This window comes from Lethenteron reissneri, chromosome 30, assembly GCF_015708825.2.
Source record: "Lethenteron reissneri isolate LAM-NWPU_2019-01 chromosome 30, ASM1570882v1, whole genome shotgun sequence".
Lineage (NCBI taxonomy): Eukaryota > Metazoa > Chordata > Hyperoartia > Petromyzontiformes > Petromyzontidae > Lethenteron > Lethenteron reissneri.
Window position 1 is genome coordinate 5,975,841 of NC_083808.1, and position 13,302 is coordinate 5,989,142.

Sequence of the window (13,302 nt, forward strand, 5' to 3'; positions counted from 1 at the left end):
GCAAATCTTGTTAAACTGTGTCATTTCTCTATGTGCCATTGGCTAAGCAAGAAAGTTATTGTACGGTGTGTTTGACCTTACTGTATTGACACCTCCTGAGGCTAACAGTTATTAAATCCTTTATATTAAGTTCGCTTGCTTGCTTGCGCGCTTACGACCGTGCAAATCTTTCGGTCGTTTTTTAACCCACTTCCCGTGATCCAATCGAGCTGACATTTTGCACACAGACTCGTTGTGCGTGACAATTTCTTTTCGTGAATCTTTTTTCTCCAAAATGTTACACTTTTTAGGTAATTTTTTTTATATTTAATTACCAATTGCTTAATGGTGGCAGGCAATCATCTGACCCATAGGTGGCAGCCATCTCAAGCCAGAGGACGAGAGGACTCTAGCCGCCCGTTTCAAAGACCAATGTGGGCTGGGTTGTGGCCCATTGAACACGCATATAAAGGATTTATAGTGAAAAACTTAGTTTTTACGGGTTAATTTTTTTAACACTCCGTTCTCTTCCTAGTAATCATTCAACTGCCCCTCTCTGCAATGATTGTTAAGGTTGATGACTACGAATTGACATGTTAACTAGTTACTCATTGAATGGCACAGATGAAAGGCTATAAAAGGATAATTGTGCAACATAAAACGCAATGAGTATGCAAACTTGTTCATCTGATTTGAACAGATCATACAACATTTAACGACGCAATGCCTGATCCACAAATAGGAAGGAGACATCACAGCGATACACTCTTCCGCTACTCTTGACGGGGTTATCTGGCTTGACCACCTGAATGTGCAATTGTAATTGTTGCTCTGAGTCTACATCAGCCACACGAAAGGAGAAGAATCTGATTTGAGAGGAGATCACACCTTTTTCACACTTAAAGTGCTACTATCCTTTTGATACGAGGGCACAATTAACAGTTATGAAAACTCAAAATGTGTTGTATCCCCGCTGAGATAATTTTAAATAGATGCAATGGAGGTTCAAACACTTTTGTTTAATAAGAGGGTAACACGCACATAAACACGTAAGCAAATAAATAAAACACTTTTCAATCCTCTAGCTGATTAAAAAAAAAACGATTCAAGACTTGTTCATCACTTACATCCTTCCACCCTTTTTTACCAGCATTATCTTTGGAGACCCTAAAAATAGCCAAGGTGAAAATTGCATCTTTGGAGGGAGTTGACAAGCGAGTTGGGCCAAGCACACTTGAGATATATAGTTTCCCCCCTTCAGTTAATTAGTGCCAGGACATCAGTTGCTCTTGTGTTGTACGGGACATGAAATTAACCCCCCGTTGTCCATTTTGCGGATGCAGCCTTATCCAAAGACGTGTTTTCTTCCCATTAACAGGGCTGCTTGCTCAGTGGCAGCTGTGGCCTGATAAGACTAATTGTGTTACCGCTAAGGCTGGACACATACTGCCAATGCATGCGTGCACAAATGCTAGAGCAAAGCCAAAGATCCCCCATGTAGCCTACGCAGACTGTCGAGATACGTGCTGTTAGCGAGCACCTATTAAGGCTAGCAAACGGACAGGGGGTTTGTGCGGCCACAACCACGCTTGGCAATCTTTGTCCCCCCTTTTATGATGTTTGCACAGCGCATTATGTACTATTTGAAGGCTGAGTTGACCTCGGGGAGACCCAGAATAAGTTCAGATGTTCATCGCCGGTGTCGGCCGTAACGGGAATAGAGTTTACGTCGAAGGGTTCATAGGGCAATGCACTAACCGCAATGCCACCGCCCGCCAAAAGCACACAGGCGCGCAATTGTCCACACGCATACACAAACACACATACACAAAGACGCATACACAAACACGCATACACAAAGACGCATACACAAACACGCAGACACAAACACGCATACACAAACACGCATACACAAACACGTAGACACAAACACGCATACACAAACACGCAGACACAAACACGCAGACACAAACACGCATACACAAACACGCAGACACAAACACGCATACACAAACACGCATACACAAACACGCATACACAAACACGCATACACAAACACGCATACACAAACACGCATACACAAACACGCTGACACAAACACGCAGACACAAACACGCATGTCCATACCCTTTGGAGCTTCCGGAGCCATCGGACGCGTGCGACGCCATGGAGGTCGTCGATGACATGCTCTCTCTCGGTATCTTGGCTGGGCTGCCATTTTTGATCACTTCTGTCCAAACAGTATAAATGAGTGCACCGCAGTTAATCTACTGGCAGGTCGCGTGTGGGTGGGGTGAGGTGTGGATACCCTTCCACCTCTCCCGAGACTTCGAACCAGGGTGGTGGAAGAGCAGGTCGAAATGCCACCGAGTGGGGGTCTTCGAGAATCTCCCTTGAGCGGAGGTCCTTCGACAGGCAGTGGCATGAGCAAGAAGCTGAATGGCAGCAGCATCTTTACCTTTATCTTAACCTCTGTCCGCACAGGTAGGGTGCTAGACAGTTCGTTCTTGCATTGACGAAGATTTTCTGACGATAACGCTTCTGATCGGACCTAATGCTCGGGCGATCAGATACGCGCTGACAATTAACCGACCTCAAAACTGTGTGAGATGGGAACTCTCAAGGAAGGCGTGCTGGAAGCAGTCCTGTTTCTCGGGGGCGGCCCATCAACAGGCATGCGTAATGCGCGTTCTTGAATTGACAGCGAACGGAGAACATTGGATTCTGCGGGAAGGTGGACCGTGTCAAGCCCTATGATCCATGCAATTGCCCTGCGCATTGACCAATGCATCGCTTGGGTGACATTTCAATGAGCGAAGCCACGCTGAGCAACACCGTGTTGACAGACGCATAGGCGGTGCATCAAAGGCGCCGTTACAATTTTGCACCGCTGAACAGGAAGTCACTCCATTTTCCAATAAGACAAACGACCTAACATTCCTGAGCACTTTGTTCGTACAGTAAAGAGAAGCACCGTGACCAATGCTATTCATAAAAACGCTTTTTTTCAGGTTAGATCGCGTAACTAATTACAACCAGCTTCATCAGGCGATTTTGGTACAATTCTGTAAAAATCGCCTGATGAGACAGGTTGTAATTACCAGCGAAATGTCGTGCAAAAATTGTAAATGTTGTGGGTTGAAGTAGCATATAGTTGTCACGTTTTGTTTAGCTGACAATCCTTACTAATTGGCCATCTAACTCAACAAAACTCCCTTTATTAAGTAGTCTGACTGAATGTGGTGTGGAATTAATATCATAAAAAACACACTATCTTTTGATCGGCTGCTGCAAAATTAACTCACTGCCAGCACCAACAAAAATTGATTTCGCTAATTAACAACAGAGGTGGCATATTGCAATGGTGACGTCCTCAAATGCCTCATTGTGAGGGCAGCAACTCGGCCAGCGGGCTTGGCTCAGCCATCAAGGCGGACTTGACGTTAACGTATAGACCTTCCTTGACAGTCTCAAAGTGAAACACTCGGTGGAATGGGCAATTGTGATTCCGTTGTGTGTCCCCGCTTCATTTCAATGTGGACATATTGGACGTGGCCGGCGTGTTAGGTAGGGATTTACCGTCTGTCAGGTGTAGTGGGTCCTGCCTGGAGAGCCCTCCAGCCTGGCTCGTGACTCCACTGCTTTGGGCCGCTCCACTCCCGCTTCGAAAATAAAATCACGGACATCCGTCATCGTCATCCTCATCGTCGTCATCAAGTCAAGAGAAAGTCTCGTCATAGGTTACACGTGTGGTGCCGTGCTCATATATCCATGGGTGGCCCTGAGCCATTGGTAGAAAATGACACATTACCTTTATATCAGGTGCCAGTTTCTATGTTTAAACCTTAGCTGCAGTCAAGTTTTTAGGCGTAAAAAATAAGCCATGTTTTTATTGACTGCAATTGTGAAGAAATATTAAGCACAGATTTGACTGTGTTTTGGAAAATTAACTGAAACGAAAAAAATCTAAAATTAATTCGTATTAGTTAAACATTAACATTGTAAATAAATCATACGTGAAAATAACTCAAATTAAAACCAGTCCACAGAGGAGATGGAACTATGAAATTAGCTCGTTGGATCGTCGTACTGCTGGATGGTGAGGGTTGGTGGCGGCAGCTTGGGGAGGACCTTCATCCAGCAGTGGATTGACCATGGCTGCTGCGGCTGATGATGATGATGATGAAGAGCGGTCAATGTATTGGCTATACCCTATCGCAATAAATTACCGTTTTGTTCTCTCGTCTTACTTTGAGAGAAATAACGCCGACGGAGGTATGAAAAGGATAACTCAAAATACCAAATTCTCGCTGGAGACTAAACTGTCCCTTTTTAAAAAATTAAATATTAATGGCTCCACATTTATCCTCATCGACTACTTTGGCCCAGAGCAGTCGGTGAGCAGCTATTAAAAGGAGGATCATGCACAGAGGGGGTGGTGTGTGTGCCCTTTATTTGATTCCTCACGGCTAATGTCGACGCTGTGATCAGGAACTCCTTTAAAGCTCAGGTCTCACATTACGATTTAAAAGGCTGCATAGCCAGACATCGAACCTGGGTTGCCAGGTTCATATGGGGTTACTACCTCTGAGGTCCAAAATAAAAAAAACGCCGTGGCATATGATGGGAAGAAGATGATTTCACAATACCAGCAGGGGGGAGAACTCCATGCAAATGCATTGTCTTGAGCAGAGTATTATTACAAAAGGGACATTTTTTTTACTTGTATTGTTCGGGGAAGACTTACAGATTTCTCGGGACAGCTGCTACTTTAACAAAACGGACAATCCTGGGAAAATGAGGCAGGTGGCAACCATAGATTCATAGCACGGTGCGCGAACCACACTCGCCAACAACACATTCCAGCATGTGAACAGAGGTACAAACGCAACGAAGTAGGGCCCAGAATTTTAACAGCGCCAACGGCGGCAGAGAGGTCCCATTATGAGTGTTGATTTAGCCATTGACCCGGCACCCTTTGCGGAGTCTCCGTGGCTCTGCACCAGCGCCCCCGCGTGACAATTAACAATTACCCCACATCGCATTGCTGTGCAAATTAAAAGCCCTTTTACCATTGACGTACATTAACGATCCAATCAGCAGGACGTCATTACACAAAGTGCAGCATATGTATAGGGTGTCTTTTCAATCGTTTGATGTTTAACGACACTGATTCTTAGCACTTGCTGACGAAGCTGCTTAACAATGTGCAGTCACTGGGTGGCTTGAGATGGATCGTCGCAGCTTTAGGGTTCCCTCCTTCGTCGAGGCTGTCAAATCATGACCAAGTATCGAGGGCACACTTTTTGGGTCAATTAGTGGACCTCTTTCAAATAACCCCAGCTCTTCTAACTTGTGTGGCTAGTGTGGAGGAGGGGGCCCTTTGAAATGTAGAATTATTTCAACTGCATCGGCATGAACACTCAGGGAATGGCTCAATTATGTAGTTTTTTTTGGAGATAATAATAATTAAAATTAACTTGGCGCGCAACAGACAGTGTTAAACAGTATTAGGAGATACACATGGGGGAGGGAAGGGGGAAATTACACAGCTATAGCTGAATTGCCTACGGTGTGGGCAAACCTAAGCAGCAACACAAAACAAAACAGCTTCTGATGGTAAGCGTCAAGAACGTGGCAGCCCAGAGCAAGGGACGGCAGCTCTCGGGCCGGTCACGAGCAACGTTGAGCGGTATCTCCGTGCCTGAGTTGGGGCCAGTTCAGCGACTGCGGACGTACGTTTCAGACGCTTTTGGTTTTTTTAATATATAAAGATGCGAGACAATCCTTAAGCGTAATCACGAGGCAGGTTTTCACTTGCGGCATAGTCTGCCGACCAATAAGGACCGCAATTTAGGGCAGAAACTATTTGATGAGGTATAAATTGCCGTAAAAAATGTGTTTAAGTATTGCACGGTGTTGGACGTACTGGAGTTGACGGACTTTTTTATCCACGCGGGAACGGCTGTGGTGCATATATTTATACTATTATGCAAATAAGGCATACTTTTTGAATGTATAGGTAACTATGTTCAAAATGACATCCTCATGTGTATACTTAGGACAATCTAATGCATACATAATTGAAAACTAATTTCTTTAAAACTGCTTTTTGTGTTTAGTTCGTTGTCCTTCCCCCACACCTACGATTAGCACAGTTGGATATGTACGGTGCGAAAGTAGTTCAACATGCACACATAAATAACACTGCGAGTTTATACCCCATTTCCATCGAACATGAAATCATTCTGAAGAAGAAAATAACATTGAGCCTCGGCAAGCCTTTCCAGGACAAATAATATCAAGCTGGAGACGCTGTAGTGATCATCCAGAAGTCGATGACCAAGGGAGAGACCTCAAGCCAGATATTGGGACACTTTAAGAGCAGAGGTTGGGTGTCTGCTGAGAAAGAGTTCCGGCTTCCAGCTGAAGAAAGCTACAAAGAAAACTGTGACGGTGCCAGTGGCATTGACTCTCATGACATCAACCACATCGTGAGTTTTATGAGCTAATTGTGTTTAGTGAGATGTGGGGGTAAGGTGGCCGGGTGGCGCAGAGATCAGAGCACTGAGCTGGCAACCGCTGAGTTCCTGAGCTCCAATCCAGGGATCTGCCTGTGATCAAATTGAGTTCACATTACAATTTGCTCTTCACTTAATTTGGCTAAATTCTAGCTTGGAGAATTAAAACTATTGGTTTGAACGTCATGGGAGGTACATTCCTCTCTGTGGCAAGGTGTGCAGGCAAGGGCTGGCCCCTACCATGTGGACCCGAAGTAATTTAAAATAATCTCAGAATTAGTTCTCCGATATCCGCTTCCAAGGTCCGTCCTTTAACACGAAGGATCTTTATAGCTTCTGCGAGAAATCCGAATATATTCTCTGTCTTGTGACATAACGGTGATGGCGCACTCGCAATAAAACTGTAACGTGAGATCAAACAAAAAAGTGCGAAAACATTTAGAAAAGGAAATAAGATGCGAGACAGCCGCTTACCCGCGGTGCTCACGGTGCGTGCCGGAGAACGTGTCGTCCGTGAGCACCGAGCTGCCCTCGCTGTCCACGCTGTAGCCGCTGCCTACGCTGCTGACGGACGACGTCGTTGAGATGGAGGAGTCCGGGGCGCGCTGGCTCACCGGCCTGCCTGTGGTGAGGCACCCACGCGCTGACTCGCCAAGCTCCCTGCCCGCAGCCAGCACGCCCTGTTCAACCAACCGCTCAACCGCGCTCCGCTCAACTGCTCCCCACTCAACCAGGCCCTGTTCAACCGCTCCCCGCTCAACCGCTCCCCGCTCAACCGCTCCCCGCTCAACCGCTCCCCACTCAACCGCTCCCCACTCAACCGCGCTCCGCTCAACCGCTCCCCACTCAACCGCGCTCCGCTCAACCGCGCTCCGCTCAACCGCTCCCCACTCAACCGGGCCCTGTTCAACCCCTCGCCACTCAATCGGGCCCTGTTCAACCGCTCCCCACTCAACCGCTCCCCACTCAACCGGGCTCCGTTCAACCGCTCCCCGCTCAACTGGGCCCTGTTCAACCGCTCCCCACTCAACCGCTCCCCACTCAACCGGGCTCCGTTCAACCGCTCCCCGCTCAACTGGGCCCTGTTCAACCGCTCCCCACTCAACCGCTCCCCACTCAACCGGGCCATTCTCAATCGCGCCCTGCTCAACCATTGGGTTATGAATCGTGGGCTGAGCGCTTCAGTTGGTCAGAAATAGCAGGTGATACGACGAGGGCTCTAATGACCAGGCAATGCTATTTTCAGCCCGTAAATACACGTCTGGCTTTTACCGATGTAAATAATTGGTTAACATCATTGGCGAGTGATGTCTGCACCGGTGCTCGTCCCAGCATTCGCCAACCACCACTGATTGGCATGGTGAAGTATGGTTAAAAAACCCTGATGATTAATAGCACAGTGATGGGAAGTCAATCTAGGAGTTGATCCACAAAGACATCTAAAAAATTACCGTAAATAATTAGATTGAGGGACCATCTGCTCCAAAGAGGGATGGCAGTGCAGTGTTTAATAGCAAAGTCAAATTTAATAAAATCAGGACATTCATATCCAGAAAAAAATAGTGTTGTGAGGTACCTTCCATGAAAACATTATTATTGATTGAAAAGCAATAATGTACTGAAATAAGGCAAACAAATGTTCTTTAAATTCCCCATCACATAACATGCAGAAATTAATAACATAAAAATAATCAGATTGGAATTTCTCATTTGAATGACCATTAAAGTCTTAATAATTAGCAATTATCTTGAAACTACCAATCGGCACACGAAATATTGTTCTCGTATCTTTAAGCAATTATGTTGCAGTCAGACGGCCGCTAATTGTAAAAGGGTCACGATGCAGGGCAATTCCACTAAAAGCACACGAGCCTGATTTGTGTGCATTTCACGGGTCCACGTCTGCGTTTGATTAACGTTATTCTTACTGCGAACAGTTCAGGAACATAGTTCATGGGCCACTTCTTCTTCTTATCCTGCGGCATTTTATTTTGCACCGAGACTAATGAATTGCGAATGGAACTGAAGTGTACGGCGTGGAGAATGACATTCAAACAAAGTTTGAGAACGGGGCACTGAGTCTCACAAAGGAGATGCGTTGGCTGCGGTTGTGAGAAGATTTTATTTCTAAACGATTGGTGCCCCCTTGAGCACACGCATTGTGCGAGTGTGTAGCACTTTTTCTCTCTCGTGCCATGTAGGCTAGCATCACAGAACATATAATAATAATAATAATTCATTATAGCAGACGTCGATGGCAATTTACTACAATATACATTTCTTTGCGCTTTATACAGAAATTTAATCAGAGTGAGCCAACACTGATTTACAATCAAGTTGGCTGTTAGTAAAAGGAGGTTTTTTTTCGATTTAAAGCTTTCGTGACTGCAGGGATTCATCTTCTTGGTTCTTTCGGTAAAGTCACGTAGAAGTGAAGAAGTCACCTGAGGACAGCTGCTTGCGTTGTAGCCGAAACGTCGTGAGAATTATTTTATTATGTTTTATTTTTATTCTTTTATTATTTCCTTCTACGTGACTTTACCGAAAGAACCAAGAAGAGTTTTTTTTTGTTTCCAGTGTCAGTGTTGGTGCCATCGTTGACCTCCAGATTAACCACAGTTAATACAATTTCTCTGGGCGCTTTGTGTTGACCTTTGGAGGAACCAAGAGCAAAAACACAGACATTCTCACGGCTACCACACGGAGGATTCGGTAATAACTAATCCCCCAAGTTTCCCAACGCTGTGATAACCATATCCCTAGTATAACATGTATCGTATCAGTGCCAATCCACTGGTGGATGAGCGCCTCTCCACGCCGTGTGGGTTGGGGGAGTCTATTTGACGACACGTCACCATGCTGGGTCAGTGCGGGACTTGTGAAGGTGGGAACATAGAGGTACGACTTAATAATTTATTTAGCTGCACTGTCTTCTGCTGACGACCTCGTAACCACGCAGCTATCTAGAACAACCTGGTATGCATGGGGGTCACCCGTCCAAGGGCTATCCAGGCTCAACCCTGCTCGGTGGTCACAGGCTATGGCATCGATGCCCGGTCATTGTGAATATCGTTGTGCAATTATTGTCCGAGAAAAGACCAACGCCTTCATTTGATCCTTATGGCGGTAACTCCGGGGTACCAAATAATACAAAATGGCCGAGGCAATTAAATACTTTATTTCTGGGACACTATTTTGTCCAGGCGTGTTACTTAACTCAGCGACTGAGGTACCAATCAATCCGACATCGGTGCCACTCCGCGATGTCGAAACTGCAGCGAGAACGATTGCACCTGAAACCCTGAAGGCTCGCGGTACGCACCGTGGCGGTGCATCGTCGTGTACAGCTCGTCGAGATGAGTCGATTGCTGCATCGCCGACCATTGACAGACTACAGATGACTGCATCACGGACATGATGCGAGAGCCGGGGTACTGTGGTAACCCCGGGGTACCGCCATAAGGTTCATATATGCAAATATTGATTTATTTAGCTAATAGCATATTTTCTTAAGGCTACGGATGAGTAAAGTCTATCTGGTAAGTTTCATATTTATGCATGCATGATCTGGAATTTAAAATGTTGGTTTTGAAACACTAAAAAAATGTTGGTCCATTGCAGTATTCCAAAGGAAGTGTGTGGAACATTAGGCGATTATCAGATGAAATAATAAGATTCGGGTGTGGAGAAGCGAAGGCAAATTATTTCTGTGACTTGCGTATTTGCTACAACACGAACTAGAACACTTATACGAATCCACTGACAGCATCAATTCAGGAGTGTTGTTTTCAAATTGTTTCAGTTACAGTGCAACGGCAACAGCACCAAACACCCATACGTTTACAGTTAATAAGCTAAATATTTGCACAAAGCGAGATTTATTTCTCAATAACATTGATGCATTTAAAGGTGGAAAATGAAGATTAATATCGGCTGAAAGTGGCTTTAAATGGGTGAAAATGAAGCTAATAGCTTAGTGAACTTTACCTGGTAAAATAAAAAGTATCTTTTTCTTGCGGTTGGTTTACTTTTCCTATACTTTTGCACTCTTATGGTGTTTTTTTGTATCGATCGTTGTTGTAACTTTCTGACACCGGCCCCAACTGGCCATTCGCGAAAACAAGCTTTGTAGCTCATCGCATCCCTCCAGAATGAACAAAGAGTCTGATTCTGAGCGAGAGGCGTTTCTCCCCCACTGCCGTCACAATCACCCTTTACCATTGACGTACATTAACGATCCAATCAGCAAGATGTCATTACACAAAGGTGCAGCATATGTATAGGGTGTCTTTTCAACCGTTTGATGTTTAACGACACTGATTCTTAGCACTTCCTGACGAAGCTGCTTAACAATGTGCAGTCACTGGGTGGCTTGAGATGGATCGTCGCAGCTTTAGGGTTTCCTCCTTCGTCGAGGCTGTCAAATCATGACCAGGTATCGAGGGCACACTTTTTGGGTCAATTAGTGGACCTCTTTCCAATAAGCCCAGCTCTTGTAACTTGTGTGGCTAGTGCGGAGGAGGGGGCCCTTTGAAATGTAGAATTATTTCAACTGCATCGGCATGAACACTCAGGGAATGGCTCAATTATGTAGTTTTTTTATAGAGATAATAATCATTAAAATCGACTTGGCGCGCAACAGACAGTGTTAAACAGTGTTGCTGTTGCCTCCGAAACGTCGTGATTTTTATTTAATTTGTCATATTACTTTTATTTAAAAAAAATGTACCTACGTGACTTTACCGAAAAAAACCTAAGAATATGAATCCTTGCAGTCACGAAAGCTTCAAATCTACAAGTATTAGGAGATACGCATGGGGGAGGGAAGGGGGGGGGGATTACACAGCTATAGCTGAATTTCCTACGTCACAATCGCGTGGCCCCAGTGGTTTTGCCGCGCGCAGCTCACTTCTGTCGGACTTGGCGGGGCTGTCCGATTGCACCTTGCGGATGACGAGCTGCGCCGCGAGGTCCCCGGGCTCTGGGACGACCCCGTCCGGCGGTCCGGACGGCCCGCTCGGCCCGCTCTTCCGCACCGGCGGCAGCACCCCGGCTATGTTGTGTCTGTGCTTCTTCACATTATTTGGGGCTTTAGATGGCTTAGCCGCTGGGAGCAAAGCGAAAAGTGAAAAGCGAGAGAGCCCCCGCGGGTGTGCTTTTATTTACTTTGCTTTTGTTCCGTCGGTTTTTTTTTCTGATTCTCGTTTTTGATTTTTTCGTCGTCTTCTCAAATGAAGTCACTCAACTACTGATGATTTTGAAAAAATTAACTGAAAAAAAAAATCAAAATCTGACAGAATTAGTTAACAGAACTGATTATTAGACCGTAATCGTTCACGATTCCTTCACATTGTGTCGATGTTTATTGCATCATGTTTATCTTTTTTACTGCATCGTGTTTATCAATTAACTTGAGTTTAATATACATATAATAAAAACATTTTTTATTATTATCACTGGTAATGTAGAACGGATAATTTTGCACTTATGAGCCAAATGTTGTTATATTATTGGTAAACGCCGAAGTAATATTGCATTAAATATCGTGAGAATAACCTGTTGTTAAACAAGCTATCAGTCAGTAAAGCCATTAAGCAGATAAGCCAGCATACAAGAAGCTGCGTCAAATCAAGATAACACTGCAAATAAAAATTAATTAGCTATACAGCAATTAATGGCGCAACAAATTGCAGTTCTTTTCAAGACACATGCTCATCAGATCTGTTAACTGCTGCAAAGGATGACGATTTACATAAAAAAAATAAACTTGGATGTAAAACTGTGAATAACCAGATGATTAAATGGAAAAAAAAATATTTACTTGCAATCAGCTTAAGTATTACTATTTAACTGCTTTACAATTAGCTATATTATGTCATAAATGTAGATAAATGATGAATGCTAAATCTTTAATTTCCCACAATAATGCGTGATAAGTAGAGATGATGTGTGCTTATGGATGTATGCTTGCATTATAACTTGGAGAGAGAAATCTAAACCCATGAAGGATAAATTTGTGGTTATGTAAGTTTCAAACTAGTGTACAGCTTGCCATTAAGTATATATATATTTTTTGTTAAAATGTTTTGAATAACATTGCTTATCCAATAACAAGGTTTTTTTTTTTTACAACTGACAGATTGCAAGGACATCTTGATGGCAGGAATAGTGAAATATCAAGGGAAAAGATTTGATGAGACGAGACGTAAATAAACATGCTTTCATGATCAACTAAAATTATGAAATAGTTAAACAAAAAATATGAATCTCAAAAAAGACGAACACATGTGGCTGTTTTGATAGGAAAATCTTAACGAAGTTACTGGTGCCCAGGAAAAGATCTCAGGAAATTCAGAGGTGAACACACAAAGGTCAGATAACAGGGCCAAAGAAACATGAGGAAGCACTTACACATTTACAAATTTGTGCTTTGTTTCAAAAACGGTGTTAATATATTACACGTGCATATTTACACTTGAAGTTTTTTTTTAAAGTAATAAAATAATTATCAAAAATTTCAGCGAGGGCTTCCTCAGATTTCTATTCAGTGGTGGGGGGAGCCACTCCACAGCTGAGTGAACGAGGCAAACAGGCAGTTAAAAAATATATAAAAAAACAAAAACCTCAGCCGGTGGAGGCCAGGATTATTAGACAAATGAGCAAGATGGCAGATTGCGTTCCGGTGCCTTTGATCGTTGACTCAACGCCGCAACAGCTGCTGTTGCTTCACGCATCAGAAATGCACGATGCAGCAACCTTGGCGGCGGCGGCGAGCATTGCTGACGGCAAAGGGGGAACGAAA

At 44.3% G+C, this 13,302-nt stretch overlaps 1 protein-coding gene and 1 long non-coding RNA gene across 6 annotated transcripts in view; one reads left to right on the plus strand and one right to left on the minus strand.

The window, feature by feature from the left end:
- LOC133349454 (protein piccolo-like) overlaps positions 1-13,302 on the minus strand; it is a 194,983-nt gene that overhangs the window by 18,674 nt on the left and 163,007 nt on the right. For 3 of the 5 annotated variants that reach the window (XM_061562919.1, XM_061562920.1, XM_061562917.1), the window contains exons 21-24: positions 11,410-11,607; positions 6,975-7,122; positions 3,559-3,641; positions 2,107-2,209 (exon numbers count right to left, since the gene is read on the minus strand). In XM_061562919.1, coding sequence (XP_061418903.1) covers positions 2,107-2,209; positions 3,559-3,641; positions 6,975-7,122; positions 11,410-11,607 — 532 coding nt within the window. The remainder of the gene's footprint in view (positions 1-2,106; positions 2,210-3,558; positions 3,642-6,974; positions 7,123-11,409; positions 11,608-13,302) is intronic. The other 2 variants (XM_061562922.1, XM_061562918.1) reach the window with 1 other exon arrangement.
- On the plus strand, positions 7,633-13,263 carry LOC133349460 (uncharacterized). Its single transcript, XR_009755950.1, has 3 exons — positions 7,633-7,702; positions 12,804-12,857; positions 13,216-13,263. It is a non-coding gene; the product is annotated as an uncharacterized LOC133349460 (long non-coding RNA).